This window comes from Mesocricetus auratus, unplaced genomic scaffold (genome assembly GCF_017639785.1).
Source record: "Mesocricetus auratus isolate SY011 unplaced genomic scaffold, BCM_Maur_2.0 Super-Scaffold_100022, whole genome shotgun sequence".
In the NCBI taxonomy this organism is placed as follows: Eukaryota; Metazoa; Chordata; class Mammalia; order Rodentia; family Cricetidae; genus Mesocricetus; species Mesocricetus auratus.
Genome location: NW_024429203.1, coordinates 36,946,519 through 36,969,523, shown reverse-complemented (window position 1 = coordinate 36,969,523; position 23,005 = coordinate 36,946,519). Strand labels below are relative to the sequence as shown.

The window sequence follows — 23,005 nt, the reverse complement described above, 5'->3', positions numbered from 1 at the left end:
TGGCCCTCAAACAGACACTTCATCCCTATTAGGTAGCTTTTCATGGTGCTGGAAGGTGCTATGAAAATCCCTATGAAAGCTCATTACTTTGCAGGTCAATTAAATATATGTAAGCGCACGTACTTGCGTGTGTGTGTGTGTGTGTGTGTGTGTGTGTGTGCGCGCGCGCGCGCATACGCGCACTCACGCATAAGGAGTTTGAACACAAGTACCTTGTATGGGTAGACACAGGTAACAAATGAAAATTTCATCAGTGTCAGGTGTAAGAGACTGCCCTACAGCATATTGACCAGAGGGGACCCAGAGGCCTCCAAAACAGCACAGGCTATTATTATTGGTCTTGGTTGTCCACCATAACTAGATAAGGTAAGACCATATTGCTAAATACTCAACACACTTTGTTCACGGGTCATAGAGAAATCTAGCTGGAATTCACTTGAAAACTTGCTTCCTACTGACTAGCTTTCATAGTGCTAGAAGCTAGGGGGGAAAAGCCATCAATGGTAAACCTTTTATGCTACAATACCAACCTGGCACGTAAGATACACTCACTGGTCCAAGAGTGGTATGAAAGTTATATAGCAGAAAACAACTAATTTCTGATTGAATTTGAAGCCTGTGCCACAAGAGGGAACTCATACTTGATACTATAAAGTTAGTCAAAGTCCCATGACTAGGGAGATCATAGACCCTGGGCAAGGGTATGTATCTACTACTGTTGTTTTACTAAGTGGATATATTGCCATACTGGCTTTGAAATATTTTTTGTTTATACCCACAGATCAGTGCTACTTTCTAAAATGGCCAGAGAAGTCTCTCTCTGCAATGAACAACAACAATTAATGCCAAGATTCACAAATGATCAAAGTACTGAGAATCACTGCTGAGTGCTCAGCTCTAAATGGGACATCTTTATCATGATCCTCAAGGAGGAAACTACAGAAGAGAAGATGGAAAGACTGAGTTGGGACATGATATAACTATCAAACTCATAAACTCACTGCAGCTATGATTATCTGAACAAAATCAAGCCTACAATATCACTCAACATTGCAGCTGGCAGCACCAACTGGACTCAGAGGACTGTTGTGGTGGGGGAAGGGGGGTAAAGGTAAGAGGGAAGGAGGGATACACCGGGGATACCAGGAGAGTAGAAGAGGGGAATTAGGAGTAGATGCGATTGAACTATATTATACACATCTATGAAACTGTGAAAATCATTTTTTAAAAAGTCTAAAATACTTTACAGTACACATCAAAATACAATACAAATGATAATGGCCATTTTAGAACAAGTGTATGTAATTAAAAAACAAGATTTTAATTTTAAATGTGACAAAATCTGAGTGGTGCCTTGTCAGTGCAGAAGACTAAAAACTGACTTGAGGAGAGATAACAGCATGAGCAGTGTTAAAAAGACTCAGGGATGTCCAGTTTTAATGGAAAGTGGCAAAGGGTCATCATTTTTTGAATGCTGTCACATCCCAAGTACATGTTAGTTGCTATTACTCAAAAAAAATAAGAATGAAAAGCATCCTGTAGACTATGAAGAAAGCCTGAAATTCCTTTCCATGAACAAAGATTCTGATCTGAATGGTGACAACACAAACTATGTCAAAATGAAGAACAATGTCACAAACATTTTGCATCTCCTTCAATAACCTAAAAGAAAAAATGAGTGCCAGGCGGTGGTGGCACTCAGCTTTAATCCCAGTATTTGGGAGGCAAACACAGGCATACCTCTGTGAGTTCAAGGCCATCCTGGTCTACAGAGCGAGTTTCCAGGACTGGTTCCAAAGCTATAGAGAAACCCTGTCTCAGGGAGGAAAAAAAAAATCACAACTAAATAAGTAGCTGCACAGGCATCAAGAAGGTAGGAAATGTGAGAGATGTTTACAAGACAGAATCAAATGAACCTGCTGAATACTGACTAGAACATTATAGCATTATCTGGAGTAAAGGAAGGGAGGCTGAGGTTTATGTGGAGGCATACAAGACAAGTTATCCTAGAGATGCCCAGAAGTAGTAAGGACCTAATAAGCAATTGAGAATATACACTAGGAGACTAGCAGATGGTCAGCTCTAGCAGCAGCTGAAGCCATGAGCAGAGGAGAGGTGACAGGGAGGATGGAAAAGAGATACAGAATGGAACTTTTTACATAGCCATTCTTTCCAAAACCACGATTCACCACTAAATACAAAATACTTTCACTAGGATAAAAGTGCATCAAAATGAGAATTACCTTTCTAGACAACACTTTAATAAGTTATTTTTTTTTTCTGCTTGTTTTCATGTACTTGATGCCTGTGACTACATATAAGGTCTATTATCTAGACTGGAAACAACATTGAACTTCCCTTAAATAGAATACATGATGAGATTATTAGCTTTTATTTTAAAGACAGGATCTCACTATGTAGTCCTGGCTGGCCTGGAACTTGCTATGTAGACCAGGCTGGCCTTGCAGTCACAGACATCCTCCTGAGGGCAGAGAATAAAGACATGGACTACCATGACAGGCAAATCTTCTCAACTTGTAAGAAAGGAATTATATACAATCTCAGTCTAATTCCTACACCTGAAATAAAGATTACTGAAAAAAAGAAACACTATTCTAGACATTTCTAGAGAAAAAGTATCTAGAGAAACAGAAACTTCTATCTTAAATAGTTAATTTTTTTAAAAGGCCATCAGGTATTGCTGTATTTATGTATTTTTTTTCCTACCTTTTTGGCCTCATCCATATTTCTGCAAAGATTAACTAAATCAGATTTTGAAAAATACAGGATATGCTGGGCATGGTTATACACACCTATAATCCCAGCACTCAAGACAGAGGCTGGACTCAAGTTCAAGGCTAGCCTAGACTACACAAACCCTTTCTCAAAAGTAAAGAAAGCTGGTGAGATGACTTAGTTGTTAAGGCAATGTAACTGAATGCTACAAAACCATGAGAACCCAAGTTCAATATCCTGTACCCATGTTTTTTAAAAAAAAAAAAAGGAAAAAAGCAAAACAAAAACAGAGTGCTGGTATATGCTTGAAATCCTAGCACTGTGAAGACAAAGACAAGTTGACTTACTAGCCAGCCAGCCTAGCCTACTTGGCAATTCCCAAACTAGTAGAGGATGGACGGACAGACTGACGGACGGACGGAAAAAGTAACTAAATACGTGTCTGAGGAATGATACCTCAAGTTGTCCTTTGGCCTCCTCGTGCATGTACAAACACATGCCTGCATATATGTGATATGTTCACCCCATACATGTAACACGAGTATGCATGTGTCCCCTACTCCCTGTCCCTGACAAAAGACGAACAAAAACAAAAGAATGTAATACAGACTTTTAACCAAGAGACTCTCTGTTTTCAATAATGATACAGAATGGAGAGTTTCCTTTCTCTTCCTAGGCTCCCATGGCCTCTGAATTTTAAAAACTGCGGCTACTCAACAGAACTTTACCAAGTTTTACTTTGAAACTGATTAATACACTGACTGACTACAGTACTGAAGGATAGATGCTAACATCTCACACATACTACGTAAGTTCTATGCTACTACTATATTTATCCGTAGGCCTGTTTCTTCCTTTTTTAAAAATTCTGAGACAGGGTCTCACTAAGTTGCCCAGACTGGCCTGGCCATACATTTATTCTATAGCCCAGGCTTTCCTTGAAATTGCTATCCTTCTGCCTTGGTGGATTACTAGCCGGGTTTACTCTCAATGTTTAAAAGTTATGATGGGCCAGTGAGATAGCACAGCAGGTGGATGTGCTTACTACCCAAGCCTGGTAACCTAAGTTCAATCCTCTATGGTAGGAGGAGGAAACCAAGTCCACAATGTTGACCTATGACCTCCACTCATTTGACCCCTCTAAACACAATCAAGCTTTTAAAAAAATACTATAAAATAAAGAAAACTTGTCTCTTTTATGTAAAAGACCACATTAACAATTATATCGAAATATCAAATTTACCACAACTTAAGTCACAATAGTGGCAACTAATTTTAGATAGTGAAATTAAGCGAGATTCCAAGAATATTTGGTATATTATAGTACACTATTTATAAAAAGCTGTATTTCCCAAACTCTTAACAATTTATATAATTACAGTTCATTCAGTAATATAGCAAGTCATGCTTGAATAAAACAATTTCATCCTTATTAAATATGAATTTACCATATATTCATCCTACTGTGAATAGAACTAAACAGATCCTACTTGTTCTAGGACAGCCAGAGCTGTACAGAAAAACTGGAGGGGAGGGAGGGAGAGAGGATTAAATATTATTCGGCACTAGAACCTTAGACACCCATCCAATAATATCATGGTTGTCTTTAATGTAGAAATCTTGTGCAGGCATAGTTCTGATCATTTATGACCAATATTATTTGCATAAACAAAATATCACTGTTTCTCTTGAAAAGGAACAGCAAATTTTCTAGAATGCTTTTACTAAAAATGAGCAGTTACCCCAGAAATTATTCACATAGCTAAGCTGTTATATGTTAACGAACATTTAAATTTCTGCCCAAAAGTACAACTAAAAATCTGAGTACTGTGTTGTTCTTTTCCAATAAATGAAGCCTTTCTGCTTGGGATACTAAAGGCCTTCTCAGTAGTCCAATTTCAGTATTAAGAATGCACTCTTGTCAAGGTAGCGTGGCCGGGCGTTGGTGGCGCACGCCTTTAATCCCAGCACTCGGGAGGCAGAGGCAGGCGAATCTCTGTGAGTTCGAGGCCAGCCTGGTCTACAGAGCCAGTTCCAGGACAGCCTCCAAAGCCACAGAGAAACCCTGTCTTGAAAAACAAAACAAAACAAAACAAAAAAAAAGAATGCACTCTTCATCAACATAATTCCCTTTCAGCAATAGTATACTAGAGCTGACCTGTATGTATGTATGTAAATACATATACACACACGGGTCACTCTAACTGTATTCAAAACACTATATATAACAGTATTGAGACATAGTTAATACTACTAAACATAAAATATCACATAATATAAATAATATGTCTACACAGAACAAGCTTAGAAAGCATATACAACAGATTGCAAAAGTTTATTCCCATGGAGTGGTAATGAGGGGAAAGTAGAGAAGTTCAATTATTTCACTGTAAGCACTTGAAGTTTCCCTGTTAAGTTCCATGTTGAATTTTTCATGTTTGCATTAATAATTTTTAGAAATCTAATAAGCTTTCTCCTTTGTTTTGAAAAAGTGAAATAACTCCATGTTGAAAGTTTGTTTCATCACTACTCAATGCAGAAAGGTTCACCCTTGCTGTCTGCTAATATTTCCAGTTAGTTCTATCTACTCTAAAAGTTCACCCTTACGAAACCCTAGAGTTCTTTCTACGTATTGAGTTTAATGGCAAGCTTGTGTATCTGGTTACCTAAAGCTCACCTGGCACTGCCAGGTCTGTCAAGTTTTTCCGGTGGTGTTATTTTAAGGTTTTAAGACTTGATACAATTCTTGAGCACTTTCGGTGTCAAAACAGGTATTATGTTACAGAAGGGTAAATGACACCTTACTAACTACCTTAAAATACATTCCATATACTCTTCCATTCTGCCTTTGGAAAGAAGCTAAAAAATACACACTTGCTGCTGAAATACAAATGCTAAGGAACTCAGCTCTGGTTATTTGCACAAGACGTACTACTCTGTACACTCCGGTTGATTTTTCTTTCCTCTAATGAAAACCAGAATTTGCCCTTTTTTTTCCTTCCAGCTGTAAAACTGGGTTACTCTTTAATTATCACCCCATCCATAATTGAACTTTTATATCTATTTGCCATGCCGCAGGTAGCAAATTATATGCTATATGGCAGGACAGTTTATAGGTACAGTATATGGTAACCTTATAGGAAAACACTAAAATTGACCAGCCCACAGCAAGTACCTCAGAGCTCACAATCAATATTCACTTCTAGCGGCCTGCCTGGAATTCTTTCTGCCTTGATGTCCTTAGTTCCATCAGGAATTAATTTTCTTTGTGACTAGGCCTTGAAGACTAGCTGAGCTGTTTCTGAGAAATATGAACATTATGACCCTGTGGGGATTAAAAGATTAAAAAAGCAAGTTAGAAAAATACCTGCCAAAAAAGAAAGCATTTAAAACCCACTACAAAACAGAAAATAAAGTGAATTCCCAATGCCCAAACATTCCTGTTCAAAACACCCAATAATGTAAACTAAATGCTTGTTACATGTATAGCACAATGTTACCTTCTACTCAAAACATCCAAAGATACAAACTAAATGTTTGTTACAAGTATATTGCAAACTGAATATTTATTCCAACTGTAATACAATGTCACCTTCTACCTAAAATAGTCAAATAAAATAAAAAATGTAAATCCAAGTGCTACCTAGAAATAACTAAAGATAACAAAAAAGAATTGCTTAAGTATGGAAAGGGGAAACAAAATTAAAATAGGAAAAATACTTTATAAAAATAAAATATACATATAACTAAGGCACAGAAAGCTCTTCAATAGGACTCAAAAATCATACTAAGGAAGAGAATGAACAACAGAACTATGAGAACAAGGATTAAATGTGTTTACTGCCTTTATCATTTAGATGATTGTCTTGTTTACTGAAGAAAAAATTTTAAAATTTTCTGTTAAAAAAATTGAAAACTACATGGGAAATTCAAAGTCAGTCTAGTCTACATGAGACCGTCTTCTGCATTTTTAAGTGGGAGTGACTAACACTATCTATATTAAAATGTCAAACTTTACTTTTCATTTATTTATTATGTGTACAGTGTTCTGCCTACATGTGTCCCTACAGACCAGAAGATGGCACCAGCTCTCATTACAGATGGTTGTGAGCCACCATGAGGTTGCTAGGAATTGAACTCAAGACCTCTGAAAGAGCAATTAGTGCTCTTAACCACCGAGCCATCTCTCTCTCCATCCCTCAAATTTTCTTAATCATTTCCCTATAGAACACAGAGCTAGCATTCAAATATTAATTTTAAAAAATAAAAAGGTATAGCTCTGACAAGTGGCAGTGGGGTATAAGTGTTGTGATTTTTACATGGGCAGATACTTAGGAATACAGGAACAAAATAGTTATTTTCAATAGGACCCACTCTGCCTTTTATAGGGCATTTTGGAAAGTTGTGAGACTTTTTTTTCAATTGCAGACATTCCCCAAGGATCCTCAACATGCTACAAGGAGAGGGGGAAGTCTTACACAACAAAAAATTGTTGCTGACAAACTTTGAATGAAGGCCCAGGAGATGAAAAAACTTGCTAGGAGCCTAGAACCTACCCTGTCTTAAATACAAGTACTCTTGCTTGGTTTTAATCATCACTCAATTTTCCAGGAACAAAATTCCTGTGTGAGGTGAGGTCAAGACTCCATCACTCAAAAAAAAAAAAAAAAAAAAAAGGAAAAGAAAAGAAAAAAAATCACATTATTAACAATGATGCTACCATCACAGCACAACTGTATCAGTTAAAACACATTTGGTATTGCCACCTTTGTTTTTGTGTGGGTGTGTGGGTGTGTGTGGGTGTGCGCACGCGCACACACTTAAGAAAGATTAGTTTAAACCTTTTAAGTTAGTCTCCCTTATAAGAATATCATATAGTTTGGAGCCTTTGTTTGTTTGTTTGTTGTTTTTGGAGACAGGGTTTCTCTGTATTGTTGTGGAACCTGTCTTTGAATTCACTTTGTAGACCAGCCTGCTCTTGAATTCACAGAGATCCACTGCCTCTGCCTCCAGAGTGCTGGGATTTAAGGCATGGGCCACCAATGCCTGGCTAGTTTGGAGCTTTTTAAAAATAATCTAGGTATAATAAAACATGAATTTTATTTCACAATAATAAAAGGGAACTATACGCAAACTGGCCATTAAAAAAAGATAAAAGATTAATGCCTGAGATTTTACTTTTGTCCATACCTTGGGAGGTGGGGATAGAAAAATATGGGGAGAAGGATAACACAGTGTCTTTACAACTACATTTAACCTTACATAAGAACAGCAGACATACTCTGAAGATTATGGAAATTTATAAGGGCTGAGGTGGTATACACCTTTAATCCCAGCACTTGAAAGTCATATGATCTATAAATTCATGGACAGCCTGGTGTACAAAGGGAGTACCAGGACAGTCAGAGCTATGTAGAGAGATCCTGTCTCAAAGACAAACAAAAAAATCCTAAGAACCTTTCTCAGCTGATAATAATTCAATGGAAAGTCTATTTGTCTATCAACAACCATCTAAAATGTGTGCCCTTTTACTATCACCATTTGTTTAAAAAAAAAAAAAGTAGATGTGGTAGAATACACTCCAGCAAAAGTGGAAGGATTGGTGCAAGTCTGAGGCCAGCATGTTCTACACAGTGAAACCCAGTCTCAAAACACAAACAATGAAATAATCTGGTCCTTTTCATTAATACACTGTTTTCTCTGAACTATCAGTGTTACAGTGAACTTAGTTATAGGAGAGCTATAACTACCAGGACTTAAATCTTAAAACCACACAAATAAGCCATTTCACAACACAGAGAAGTTCAAGTTCTATACAGTATCATTTGCTCTCACAAAACTTTATAGACTAAGTATTATACTATTTTTTTTTAATGACATAGGAACTAGAGTGGAAGAAGAAAATTTCAGACTCTACTATGCCGGGTGCCTTTTCTACTCAAGCTCACCTGGCCTCACAGGTTGATCTTTCTTGACGGAACTCTTACTCATGTTATATTTACAGTGTATCGACTTATTTATTCTATAATACTATCTCCCAAGTTTACACAACAAATTTGAGTATAATTTCCCAGCTTCATAAAAACACAATTTTAGCTAAATATTTAAAACTACATTAAATAGATTTCAAAAACCATGTTAAGTTCAGCAGTGATTATGCTTCATGCTAAGCCTAATTTCACTCTTCCTGGAAAGTTATGTTACTCATTACTATACTCACCATTCTCTTCCTGGCTCCCAGAAGAATCCTAAGAGTACTGACATACAGAGACATGCCACTACTCAAAAAGACCTTACTAACCACATTATCAAGGGCTGGAGATACGGCTCAGAGGAAAACACATGCACATGTGCAAGCCTCTAGTCTCATGCCCAATACCAAAAAACCAACCCCCGATCCCCAAAAACCCTCAGAAACCAAGGTTTCCCTTGCTGCAAAGAAATTACATCCCTAGTCTTCCAAGAGCTAACTCCACTTTCTGATTCTTTAGATCACATGGTTATATTTTAGCAAGTAAAAATTACTCTGTACCCTCAAAATGAGGGGTGTAATCAGTTACGTACAGAAATCTTTTCTTTCTGCAAAGTCAATAATATAAATATGTCATGTTCTAACCTCTAAAAGAAAGATGGAAAAGGGCAAGTTTGAGCCAACAGCCCCAGAAGCAGCCTTATCACCTACTCAGGCAATACTGTTCTAGATTTTAAAGTATTTTAGGGAAGCAAAAGACAGAATTAGTAGAGTGTGGGTAGAGCTCATTGAGGTCTGCTTATCTTCATGAAAACAGCTTTAATTTTCACAGAACTTAACAATTCTGTCAAACAAGGTAGCTGAAGAAAACACATATAGAACTAAAGTGTAACCTAGATAAATATGCATGATATCTAAGCTGTATTTCCTCATATAAAGCATGCAATGTAACATAATTTTGCCCATACTAATCTAATTTAGAGGCTTTCTGGATTGGTCTTGTTTTGCTTGAGAGTCTCAGGTAGACCAGGCTGGCCTCTAACTCCATATACAAAAGTGAGGATGGTCTTGATCTTCTCATCTCTCTTGGCTCCTTCCTTACAACTGCTGAGACCACCTACAGACAGGATTTCTTAACACACACAAAAATCAAGTTACAAGGTAACTGAACAAAAAAGTTGCTTAAACAAAATGCTATTTTTATGTACTGCCAATTTTCCTACCAACTAATAAATTTTTCTTGAATTCATAGGCATAGAACTTTAGAACTAGAACTGATTTTTGACCCTTTAAATTTTTGGGAAAGCCCACTTCATTTCATATTCAGCTTTTATTTTTATTATTTTTCTCCTACTGAGCTCCAAAACAAGCACTACTTGCCTCTTCAAGCAGCTCTTTGTCCTACTTATGATGAGTCTGACAATAATAAGTGCAAATAACTATATTCTGCTAGTTTCACACACACACACACACACAAAAAAACCATCAAATACTAAACCTCTATTTTTCTTCCCCAAGCTCTAGGCCTTTGCTCTTTCATATGGCCCATCCATCTTTGGAGACTGCTTAATTCCCTTACTTCATTTACGCTGCTACCTTGAAGGTATTAATAGACAACCACATCCCCCTAGTGCTCCCTTTTCCTAAGTTTAGCTCCTGAATCATCAATGCAGAATTCTCCACACTCTCCTAAATGTGTCTAGAAGGTAATTCTTAATTATTTGTATTTCAATCTTAATAAGAAAACAGTTACTCTGTTACTGTACCATCATTTTGTTATGCGGTCACTATGCTGCTTGTCTAAGGGTAATTTAATGACAGTTCACTGCCAGCTATTTGAAACCTCTTGGTACTTGCTCTTTTCCAGGTAGCAGTTTCCTGGTTTGCATTAAGGCCATTCACTCGTCTCCCTTGGTGAAAGACTTGAGATACAGAATTAATGAATATAATTTCTATGCTGGAACTGCTGTGCTATTTTTTTCCTGCTGCCCTGTAATGTTCCCAAACTAGCTAAACTTGTGTAATTTAAAAATATGAAGTTAAATCTAACACATTCCTTCAAACTATACATTAAAAAGCATTTTACTGACAGCTGCCAACAGGAGAGGACATCTTACTGTATTGTATTTCCCCCTACAAGTCAACAACACCTAAAACGAAGAAAATGATCCTCCACTTAAGACCTTTCAATGACAAGTGAAGGTGCCCATCTCTCTGTCTGTCTGTCTCTCTGCAGCAGCAGCCCAGGGAGCATGCAGCTCAAAAGACAGTAGTGCTTTCAGTCCTGCACTCAACCACTAACAAAACGGCAGGAGGCTATAGAGCAAGGAGCACAAACCCTAATCTAAGGACAACTAAACATACATGAAGAAAAGTTGTGTTTTCACTGCAGTACTCAAAGTATTATGGCTTCACTTTATACCTTCCCAGACCCAAGTTCAAATAAAGGAGAGTGGAAAACCCAACTTTTAAAATCCTTTACCAGAAACATTCTAGAAACAGTATGTGCTGATAGTACTGATAAATACCTTGTGAAAATCAGACTGTTCAAGACTAAGATGAACATAAAAAACAAAAACAGTTTGGGATGACGACAACTTAACAGCTAAGAGCACTCCCCATGGCAGTAACTCAAGGTCCAAGGAATTCTCTGTGGGTGTCCAGACATGCACACAGTACACAGACATACATGCAGACAAAATACACATACACATAAATTTAAAACATACAAATCTTTACAAAGATAAATAAAAGATGAAGGGGCATCCATGTAATCCCAATATTCAGGAAGCTAAAATAGAAGGATTACTGCAAGTTTGAAGCCAGCTAGATTACATAACAACATTCTGCTGTCAGAAAAAACAAAAAACAAAACAAGCAAACAATCCACAAAACTGAATGGGATAGCATACTTCTGTAATTTCTTCATCAGGGGGATAAGAAGTAGAAAGGAAGGATAAAAAGTTCCAAGTCAGACTTTTTGCATTAAAAAACTTTCATTTAAAACAGTGGTTCTCAACCTTCCTCATGCTGTGACCCTTTAATACAGTTCTTTATGTTGTGGTGACTCCAACCACAAAATTATTTAGTTGTTACTTCATAACTGTAATTTTGCTGTTATGAATTGTAATATAAATATCTGCTATGCAGGGTATCTGATGTGTGACCCCAAAGGAGGTCGTGACCCACAGGTTGAGAACCACTGAATTTAAAGAGCCAATATACAAGGCCAAATTAACCCCAAATTTACAGCTACATTTAAAGATCTCCTGAACTGAAAGTCATTGTTCAAGGTCACATATCATCACTTTTTAAGCAAGTAATACACACACGCACACACATCTCAGATGTCACCTTTCACACAGAAGTTAAAGGTTGACAGGCTTTTTCCTTCAGGTGAGATAAAAACACCACAGATTCAGGTCCAGCGTATAATGTAACTTGTGTTGTGCTTTGCCCCTGTATTTATTCCAAATACTGGTGTTAGTCAACACTTTCTGGAACAATGTTTCAGAAATTCCCTCCTCGGGTACACACCAAAGAAAGTGGGTTGCTCTGGCCAGGGACAAACTACCACAAAACAAAGGAACTGGTTTCCTAGTTGGCCAGCAACAACACAGACCATACCATCTCCCAAATGTTCTCAGTTATAACATCATTTATATAAAATGATAAGGATCTACCTTCTCTACATATGTATTAGGGTGAATTAGGGTGAGTTTTTTACTTTGTAACTACACCTTGGATTTCATTAGGCATGGAGACAATGTATCTAACAAGTCCTTCTGTAAATCACTTCAGCAAGCGTCAACAGCTTATGAAAGAGATATGGTAGAAGGTGGAAGATTCATCTTTCCGACACTCTTGAAGGACAGAGCTGACAGGAGTTACTGGGAGGGAGGGAGGGAGGGAGGGAGGGAGGGAGGGAGGGAGGGGGAGGAGGCTGGCTTCAAGTCCATTAAGGAACCCTCCTAACAGCTGCTCAACAATGCACACACTACTTGTAAGGCAAAGTCACTGCAAGTGTTCAAGGTGAAAAGACAACCTTGGAGAAGGGATGCCTGCATTTTTTTTTTTGTAGGTTAGACTGGATGACTCTCAGGTCTCTTTCAATTCTGAGATTCTAGAAAATTTCCTCAGGGAATTCAGAAGAAAACTCCTAAAAGGAAAGAGAAAACACACACATCCTATACTTTTAGAATCCTCTAAAGTATTTTTTTAAAGGTACAAAAGAAATTTTAGTCTATCATCTTTAAAACACATATTTACCCTTCTACCACTATTAATTAGGAAAAGTCATCACTTCTATATATTATAAAAACATGGAGATTATATTTATAATTTTGTAAATATTTTAGAAAAATACTTACAATCTAGTAGCCAATGCCCTAGAAACTATAGATTTTAAGTATTATGCACAGATACAACTACATTACTCATTAAACACAACCCACATCTGCTTTATTATACTTTATTATACTCTAAAATATGAATCTTGATGTCCTGAAGAGTACAAGTAAAGACAGTATTCAAGCAGGCACTATTTCTACTGAAAATGTTATTTTCAAACTGAGTGTCATGGCCCATTAAAGTTAAATCAACTGAGATGATCACTGCAATTTTCTTAAAAGATACTACTTCACCAGATGTTAAACATACTGCATTAGTTGTGAACTTATTATACTATTTATGTGGATGCACGCATGGGGGAGGGGGCATGTGTGCCATAGTGTACACATGTGAGGGTCAGAGAAAATTGAACTCAGGTTACCAGTCTTGGTAGGAAGCAACTTTACCAATGAGCCATCTCATCAGCCTAATAAATTACTCTTCAGAGTCACAGACAGACAGGCGGACACACGGACGGACGAGGACAGGGACACACACACACATCTGGAGACAGAGTCTTACTATGTAACTTAGGCTAGTCTCAACCCTTCCTTCCTATCTCAACTTTCTGGATTCTGGAATTACAAACATATACCAACATGCCTGCCAAAAGTAATTTGTACAATCTTAAAGCTATTTCAACATCTTGTAAGCCAAATACACTGTTGTATTACAAATTAAACCCTAACTGTATTTTAGATCATGAAAATTCTGCATTTCTTAGATTGTTTTCAGTTAATAAACAACAAAGAAGTGGCTGACAACTACTGAAACTAGTTCAGTACATAGGAGTTATTGCATACTCTCTTTTAGTTTTGGTTTGTTTGTTGAGCTGATTTTGTTTTTCTGAGCCAAGGGTGGTCTCCAACTTGTTACATAGTCAAGGAAGATTTTAGGACTCTTGATGTTCCTACCTCCATTTCCCAATTGCTGGGGTTACAGGCATGTGCCACCACATGTAGTTTATTTGCTGTATGTTTAAAATTCTAACAAAAATGAAAAAGAAAGAGACCTAACAAGCATGATAACTAAGCTGATAAACTGTGTCCTTTAAATTTGATGTTTTGGACAGGTGAGATAGCTCAGTATATAAGGGTACTTGCAACAAGCCTGACAACCTGAATTCAATCCCAGGAATCTACTTGAACATTAACAACCAATTCCTATAAGTTGTTCTCTGACCTCAACACACACACTGTGGCATGTGAGTGCTCATCAATGCACATTATATGTGTATATACACATGTGCATGCACACAAATTTTTTTAAGTTTTATGTGTTGTTTCTAGGGTTATTAACTTAGAAACCTCCTCAGATTTAATTCAGATAATATTTGGGTCACTATTTCACCCACAACAAAGAGATTGAGTCTATTTTAGATATATAAATAATTGATGAAAATAAGTCATATACAAAAACAAGACTACCTCAAAGGATAACATTAAACAATAATAATAATTAAGGTTATTTCATTGTCTCTTCATTAGCCAAACAGTTTTCAACCAACAGAAAGGAATGTAAAATACCTATCTGGCAAGAATGTTTGTTTCTTAATTTTAATTCACACCAGCAATTTCTGCACTAAGCTGCAATCTCTACAACAGACACTGCTCTGCCTTCCTTAAAACAAAAACTGCAAGTAATGTTTGAAGTAGACCAGATTTCAAAACAGTACATGTCTTAATATTTATTATCCTCCCTAAAGAAAGTTTCTAAAAGCTTCTAAAAACAGAAGCTTATAAAAACCCATTGGAGGCAGTACCTACACAGCAAAATCAACAGAACTGAGTCATTTTTAGAACTGGAAGACAGTTGAGATGTCAAACCCAGCAATCTAAACAGGATGGCAATGAAGCAAAGAAGAGCCAATAACAATAACCCAAACATGCAGCATTCTCACAGTTTTACTTGTGACTTTTCTGAATGAGCAGCAGTGGACCTGGTCAAGCATTCTGTCAGGAAAGGTTTGAGGTTTTGACATGTATTTTGTTTAATCATTTTTAGAATATGGGAAAACACTTGGATGTTATTAAAACTACTGTTGGTATAATCTGATACCTAATGTTTTATAAAATAATCTTATATAACAGTAATTTCATATCATGTCTGATCAATTTAAAACAAATTTAATACAAAGGAAAGCAAATCATATCCAAATTGATACACATCTGGGAAAACTATAAAGCACTAAAACTTAACATTGTTTAGTAAGCTTTCTAAACATATTATGTTCATGTTTTTAAACATTATGTTCATACAAAGATACTACTTAGTACTAATTAGCATAAGAAACTTAGCACAGGTTATTACACAAAGTAGATCATATTCTAATTGACAGGTCAGATGTGAGTTTTTTTGTTTTGTTTCAGTTTGAAAATAAATACTGCCCCCTAACTTACTATACTGATAAAAAATGTGGACACTTGGGAAATTCTTTAAACACTAGGAAACCTCATTCCCACACATACCAATGAAAAGTTCTGAGAAATCAGTTCAAAATAACCTCTAATTAAATAGGTTTAAGATACAGTTTGTCGCCGGGCGGTGGTGGCGCACACCTTTAATCCCAGCACTCGGGAGGCAGAGGCAGGCGGATCTCTGTGAGTTCGAGGCTGGGCTCGACCGACAGCCTCCAAAACAATACAGAGAAACCCTGTCTCGTAAAACCAAAAAAAAAAAAAAGATACAGTTTGTCCTTGTCTTTGTATACATGAAAAGGCAAACAAAAAAAAAACTAGAAGATCAAGTCACATATTCACTTTTAAATTTAGACATACTGTTTTTACACATGATCACTTTTAAATAAGTGAGTTTATTTATGTATATAAGCCTATAAAATGTGCTAGTTAGTAATCAATTCATTTTTATAGGCAAGTTTCCTGTTTTCCTAAAACAAATGCTACAATTAGGAACTTTAAAAAGGTAGTCTTCAAAAGCCTCACAAATGAGTTTTAAAATGTATAGTCTAAGGTTATTAAAATTAAGCTCTACAGTATCAATGTCATTTGTTCATTTATGTAAATTTTGTTTTCTGAGTCATTATCAAAATCAAGTTGTTCAACAGGAAGTCCTTTTTGTATCACTTATACAATTTTGGGATGTGTCAATTTACTTTAAAAGTTTCTACTATTCTTTTTTTTTTTTTTTTTTTTGGTTTTTACGAGACAGGGTTTCTCTGTATTATTTTGGAGGCTGTCAGTCGAGCCTAGCCTCGAACTCACAGAGATCCGCCTGCCTCTGCCTCCCGAGTGCTGGGATTAAAGGTGTGCACTGCCACCACCACCCGGCAAGTTTCTACTATTCTTTTTTTAAGATTTATTCTTATTTTTATGGAAGCGCCAAAGGTTTTGGATCCCCTGCAGTTAAAAGTCAGAAGCAGTTGTGAGATACTGGCATTCTCTGGAAGAGCAGTAAACCCTCTTTTATAAGGGTTTCTCCATGTAGTACTGGCTGTCCTGGGACCTGCTCTGTAGACCAGGCTGGCCTCAAATTCACAGGGATCCACCTGCCTCTGCTGGGATAAAAGGCAGTATGCATTATTGACTGCTGAGTCATTTCTCTAGCTCCTATTTTACTATTCTTTCCAGCAGCTTCCATTACTCCAGATACTCCTCAAGTGAAGATTCGTCCATTCCTTATTTGTACATCCAGCTTTTCTCCTTGTCCTAGTTCAACCTTCTGGCTTTCCCTTTCTCTCAAAGCATCATTCATTATGTTTGATCCTGTCCAGATTGTGCTCTCATTGTAAACAATAAGTTAAACAGAATGAGTTAAACCGTCAGAAATTATTTCGCAAAGCTTTTTTCCACTTTCCAAAGCTTAACCGTGTAATTTCATTATCAAACTATTTATCAAAATTTCACTGAACACCTTTTATATGGTATCCAAAAAGGTCAGCACCATCTCCTTTCCAAAGCCTACAAATCTTTACACATTCTAGCACTCAGGCTGAGGTATGAGGATGAGTTCAAGGTCAGACTGGGCTGCCCAGCAAGAACCTGTCTCAAAAAAAAAAAAAAAGCAAAATGAAACAAAGGGAAAACACTTTACCTAGCGCCCAATTCCAAAGAATACTTCAATTAAAAACAGCCAAGTTCACAGAGCACTTTTCTCACAACTTTGAAGGCCTAATTAAACTCTTTTTTTGACAGGGTTTCTCTGTGTAGCTATGTAGACCAGGTTGGTCTTGAACTCACAGAGATCAGCTTGCCTCTGCCTCCTGAGTGCTGGGATTAAAAGCATGCAGCACCACCGCCTGGCTTAAACTCTTAATTACAAAATAAAATTGGGAGATGGCTCAGAGAGTAAGGACACTGCCACCAAACCACCAGAACTAACAACCTGAGTTCAATCCCCAAGACATCTACATGGCAGAAGAAAACTCTACAAGATTGCCCTGACTTGCACAGTGTACCAAGGAATGAATGTCTAAACACATATACACCGAAACACACACACACTTGAGAGTAAGAAAAATTTTGGGGATTTATTTATTATGTACATTGGGATTTTGTCTACATGTATGTCTGTATGAGAACTCCAGATCCCCTAGAACTGGAGTTACAGATAGTTGTGAACTGTTATATGGTTGCTGAGAATTGAACATGGGTCCTTTGGAAGAAGAGCTAGTGCTCTTAACTGCTGAACCATCTATCCAGTTCCAAGAAAGTTTCAAATAACAAATAAGATCAGCAGTTTGCCTAGCATATGTGAGGCACCAAATTTAATCTGACCACCACTGAAAAAAATTTTAATAAAATTAAAATGATGATAGTACAGTAACATCACCTTAGAGCAGTGGTTCTCAACCGTCCTAATGCTGCAACCCTTTAATACAGTTCATGTTGTGGTGACCTCAACCATAGAATTATTTTCATTGCTACTTCATAACTGTAATTTTACTACTGTTATGAGTCATAATGTAAGTATCTGATATGTAAGACATCTAATATGCAGTGACCCCTGTGAAAGGGTCATTTGATTCCCAAAGAGGTTGCTACCTACAAACCACTCCCTTAAATCCTACAAGAAAATGTTTCACAGCAAAACTATATTGAAAAAAAAAGCAAGAAATTTCTTGTAAGTCTAATTTCTCAGGAAAATAAAATACATGCAAAATCCAATCTACAATAAAATCAAATCTTAACTTGTGGCAAGTAAATTAACTGTTGATCACATTTATACTTAAGGATTTTTCTTTCATTTTCTGTTAAACTTTGTCTTACAGGTTAAAGCTCTGTGTTTGCCAACACTTGCACACAAAAATCTGTCTAACATGGACACATAACTATATAAGACAAGCCAAGAAATAGGTTCTAATATAGTCACATGGCCTTTCCTCCCAGACCCCTGGTAAATTTGTGTCTGGTACTCCATTCAGTCACTGAAGAGATTAAAGACATATGGTCTCCTTAGGAAAGGATTTATTCAAAAGCAGGTTCCTTATTCTGGTCAAATAATATTTGAATCATATTTAAATCTGTTGCTTGACATTTGTCATATCATTTGTGCCATGGCTGCCACTGATGGGGTTTATTTTTCTGCTGTTCATTTTAGTTCACCCAAGTGGGAAGATAGTCAATAGCAAATTGTCAAACAAGTGAAGCAAACAGCACTTGACAGAGTCATGAATCACCTAGTGCAGATAATACATTGTTACAAGCATAATGTTCAGTTATCTAGAATCCCCTGAACAGTTTCTTCAAATGCAGCTGTTAACAATAAAATTCATTAGATTGTCCATTTGCCCCCACTGAACAGTATTATTTATCAAATTCTATAAATTTCAGGATGAACATATTACATTTTTACACCCCATCCACCCTCATTCATTTAGCTAACATCTGTAAAGCTCTTGAGTCTCTTCAGGTACTACACTCTGCTTCTCTTAAAACAATGGCATTTTACAAAATGTGTTCATTTGCTGGCATGGTGGGGGTCAGGAGAAATGAACGCCATGAAATCTCCCAGACAACAAATGGAAATATGAACTTGCTCACCAGAATTTCAATTGCAGACACATTGTTGGCACAAATCTCTGTAAGGAACCTTCAAATGACCTATTATATTCATGATGATAGAAGCCTTAACAAGTGTTTTAATACACATAGGAAGAACAATCGTGCTACTTTTTAAGGATAATAGTAATGGCTAACACTGAGACTTGCAATATTGCCAAAATGAAATCCAACTAGCCTCATTATTTCAGTTAATCCTTACATCATCCCTAAGGGACTAACACTGTAATCCCCATTTCAAAGATCTTACTCAAGGTCACTCAGCTGCAGAATTAGAATTCAAACCCAGTTCTTGGGAAGATATAGCTCAATGGCAGCAAGCTTGCCTAGTATGTACAAAGGTTTGAACCCTAGGACCAACCACATACATACATACATACACACACACACACACACACACACACACACCAAAAAAAGCAAAACAACAACAAAAAACAGCTGTATCTGTGTTCAAAGCTTATACTCTAGATCACACTTTACTTCTTGGTTTAATATTCAATTTTAACCTACCACTTTTGAATATCTTAAATTCTTGCCTTGAAATTGTATTGTTGGTGGGTGATACATACATACCAAAAAAAAAAAAGGTTTTACCTGAAACTGTGGTCTTACAAATCTAATATTTATATGGAAAATGAAGTCTACTTGAATTCCTATGGTAATGGGTCAGATTCCTTTTGGAGTTAAAGAGATGCTGTGGGTCATCTAGACCAAAATCTTCATTTGAGGACTAATGAAAACAGAAGCCTTTTTAAAAAGTTCTACATTCCTAATCTAAACTGCCACATTTTCGATCCAGAAGCAGTGACTCTACCACTGATTTTCCAAAGCATTATTCTAAATAGATAATCTGTATGTCTAACATTTCAATATTATAAGAACATGGTTTTCTGAAACACTGTACAAAAAGTAAAACCTTTAGGATATGAAATCAGACTATTATCAACAGAAAGCTTAAATAGTATCATTGAGACACATTGCAGAAAGTTTTAAAATGGCATCCTTAACCATATAAACCCAAAAGTAACCTTTTCTTTCTTGAATTCAATTTATATTCATTTGGGTCAACTACGGACTCATCGTCACTTTACTAGTACTGTCACGTAACTAAGTCCAAGCTCATTTCAAGGGAAAGGCTGTACTATGCTGTATTTAGAACATTATCACTAAGAGCAACCAGATGAGTCTTTGTAGGCCTCTCCAAAAGCCTTGCCTTAGTTGCTAAGAAACTACAATTTACCATATTGTAAATCATCGGAAACAACTATGCCAGTACAGATTAAACATCTACAATCAAGAATCTCTCACCTACAGCACAAAATGAAACTGCTATTTCCACAAATAACTGAAATCAGAATTAGACTCAAGTCATATTGTTTTCACATAAATGATTGATAGAGCAAGCAAATCACGCTAACTCTATCATTTCCCTTCCACAGATTTGTACTTATTAAAGAAAAGGGGTGGGGGTGCCCACATCCTTAGGATATTCAATGTAAAAGACAGAAAAATGTTTCCTTTCTGACCCATGAAGAAACAAAGCCATAGCGCATAAAATTCCCTTAGAATGATAAAGTGATTTTTTTCAATACTGTGATATATTTTCGCTGTACCTCTAGCATTTTAAGGTAGGTTTCTCTTCAGAACACTCAACTCCACTGAGTTGTTTTAATGAAAGCCATTTTAATTTCAAACAAGAGCAATTTTAATTGTTTTACTGTAACAACGAAGAATGCGGAGATTAAAACTAATTTATGTCTCCCTATCCCTAACCAATTTCTTATAATTTTCTCATATGAAAAAAATCTTTAAACCTCTAAAAAGTTGTTTCCACAATAACTGAAATAGGTTCATTGTCCTCTTTAAGTTTGCTTTTGAAAGATCGGTCCAGCAACAGAACTGCGACAACACTACCAATCACAATTTGTCATGTTTAGCTCCCCCATACCTATTATCTTTCACCATCTTCTCTAAAAAGCTTCGGTTCGAAATCCAATTCTCACTTGCACTGTACCTTGAACACATCCCAGAGGCCATTCATTATCCTCAGAAATGACATCTTTTCAGTCTTGAAACTTTTAGATCTCAAAAGCCCACTTCCTCCATTTCAACTGCCCTCAATCCCACCACTGCAGATGTGACTGTCCCAGCCATCCCCAAAGGCCGAACCTACATCATACAGCATTTGCAACAACTCATCCTCTCCCTAAAGTATCCACCACTCTGCAAAGCAACATTACACCCCCGACTTCCTGCATTTTACTCCCTTCCCTTATTTTCCGTCTTCCCCAACACCCACCTCTATACCCAGGCACCCTTTACTTCTCTGATGTTTCCTCTACCTCAGTTTTAATGCTTTCCCCCCATCCTCTGCTCATTTTCCTCTCCTTATTTAGAAACTCCTTTTTGCTTTCCCAACCACTACCCTAGAATGCCCAGCACTCCACCCTCTTTGGCAAAACCCAGCCCTCTTCCCCCAGCTCGTTTGGAGACACTGCTGCTTCTCTTTTCCAGGTCCTCTACTGCAGTCAACCCACTCCATCATCTTTCCGCCCACCTTCCCTCTACCCACAAACCCAAGGTTCCCCGAATCCCTTACTAGCCCCTCTCCTTAGAGACTCGAGTAGTCGGTTCCTGCTAGGTGTTCTCCAGGATCCTTTTCACCCCAGCTTCCCCCTCCTCCCATTTTTCAGGGTGTCACTAGGGTTCCGGTGCCCCGGTAGAATCCCGGTGTCAGCGCCTGCGGAACCCGGTTCTCTCGCCGCCAACACCTCTCTGCCGGCTCGAACTCGAACGCCTTCTCCAGAGCCGCCCCCGCTACTCCAGCTCATGGTGAGCACAGAGACCCACGCCGCGGACCTGTCTCCAGCGCCCCGGGCTCGCACCACAGCGACGCCTCCACTCTCGACGAAGCGCCTCCTCGCTTCAGCCCGATCGCCCGTTCCTGGCTCCGGCATCCCCCTCAGGCCTGGGCCCAGCCCCTCTGGTTGCCGGAGCCCAGCGCCCCCGCCCGGCCCGCCCCCGGCCCCTCAGCTTACCGTTCTGAGCAGCACCTGGCCCTGGGAGGAGCGAGCCAGAGACCAGCAAGAGCGAGAGGGCCAGGGCGCTGGGGAGCGAAGAGCCCGACATCCTCCCTGGCCGAAGAGCGCGCAGCGAATGGGCCGGGACCGGGGCCGGGGAAGGGAGGGGAGGGAGGGAGGGGGCGGGCAAGCGCGAGGGAGTGAGTGAGGGAGGCAGCGGCGCCCGAGCTCCGTCCTTCCCCGTCCTCCTCCTACCGCCGCAGCGCCCAAGCCTCGCGAGACCTCCGCTGGTGGCCGTGGGCGGTCCAGGAGCTGCGGCGGCAAGGCTCGCGAGAAGAGGCTCTCGCCCAAAGTCCCCGCCCCTGCGGAGGCTGATTGGCCTAGCGCAAGTGAGGTCACGTGCAAAGGGCGCTTCTGGCCACGTGATGGGGCGAGGCGGGGACTCCACCCGCCCGCTCTCTCTCCCACGGGGGAGGCCGGCGGGGAGCACGGCCGAGTAGTCTTCTCTTAGATGGAATCCTAGTGCCCATAACTTAGAGGAAGCATTGAGAAAACAGTGTCTCTCCTCCACCCATCCTGCCTTTCATGCGTCGCCGCTCTAAGCTTCAGAAATGGGTACACCAGACCCTGCTTTTAAGCTTCCCGTCATTGTCCCTTATCAAAAACCTGCTATTCTTCCTTCTGGACTTTGACCAAAGACCGCTAGAGCTATCTGGCCACAACCTCTCTGCCACATTTTTCCCCCTCCCAGGCTTACATGCTTGCTGTGCCTTCCTGAGCGGACATCTGTTCCCTCTGCCTTCAAGTGTCCTCCTTTTCCTCAATACCCTCCCCACCCCAACCCCCCTTTGGCCTTATTTTAGCTTCACAGG

At 38.5% G+C, this 23,005-nt stretch overlaps 1 protein-coding gene across 2 annotated transcripts in view; it reads right to left on the bottom strand.

The window, feature by feature from the left end:
- Nptn (neuroplastin) overlaps positions 1–22,336 on the bottom strand; it is a 71,386-nt gene extending 49,050 nt beyond the window's left edge. Inside the window, exon 1 of one of the 2 annotated variants that reach the window (XM_013112936.3) lies at positions 22,152–22,336. In XM_013112936.3, coding sequence (XP_012968390.1) covers positions 22,152–22,242 — 91 coding nt within the window. In that variant the 5' untranslated portion in view covers positions 22,243–22,336. The remainder of the gene's footprint in view (positions 1–22,151) is intronic. The other variant, XM_013112937.3, reaches the window with a different exon arrangement.
- Positions 22,337–23,005: the final 669 nt, after the last annotated feature.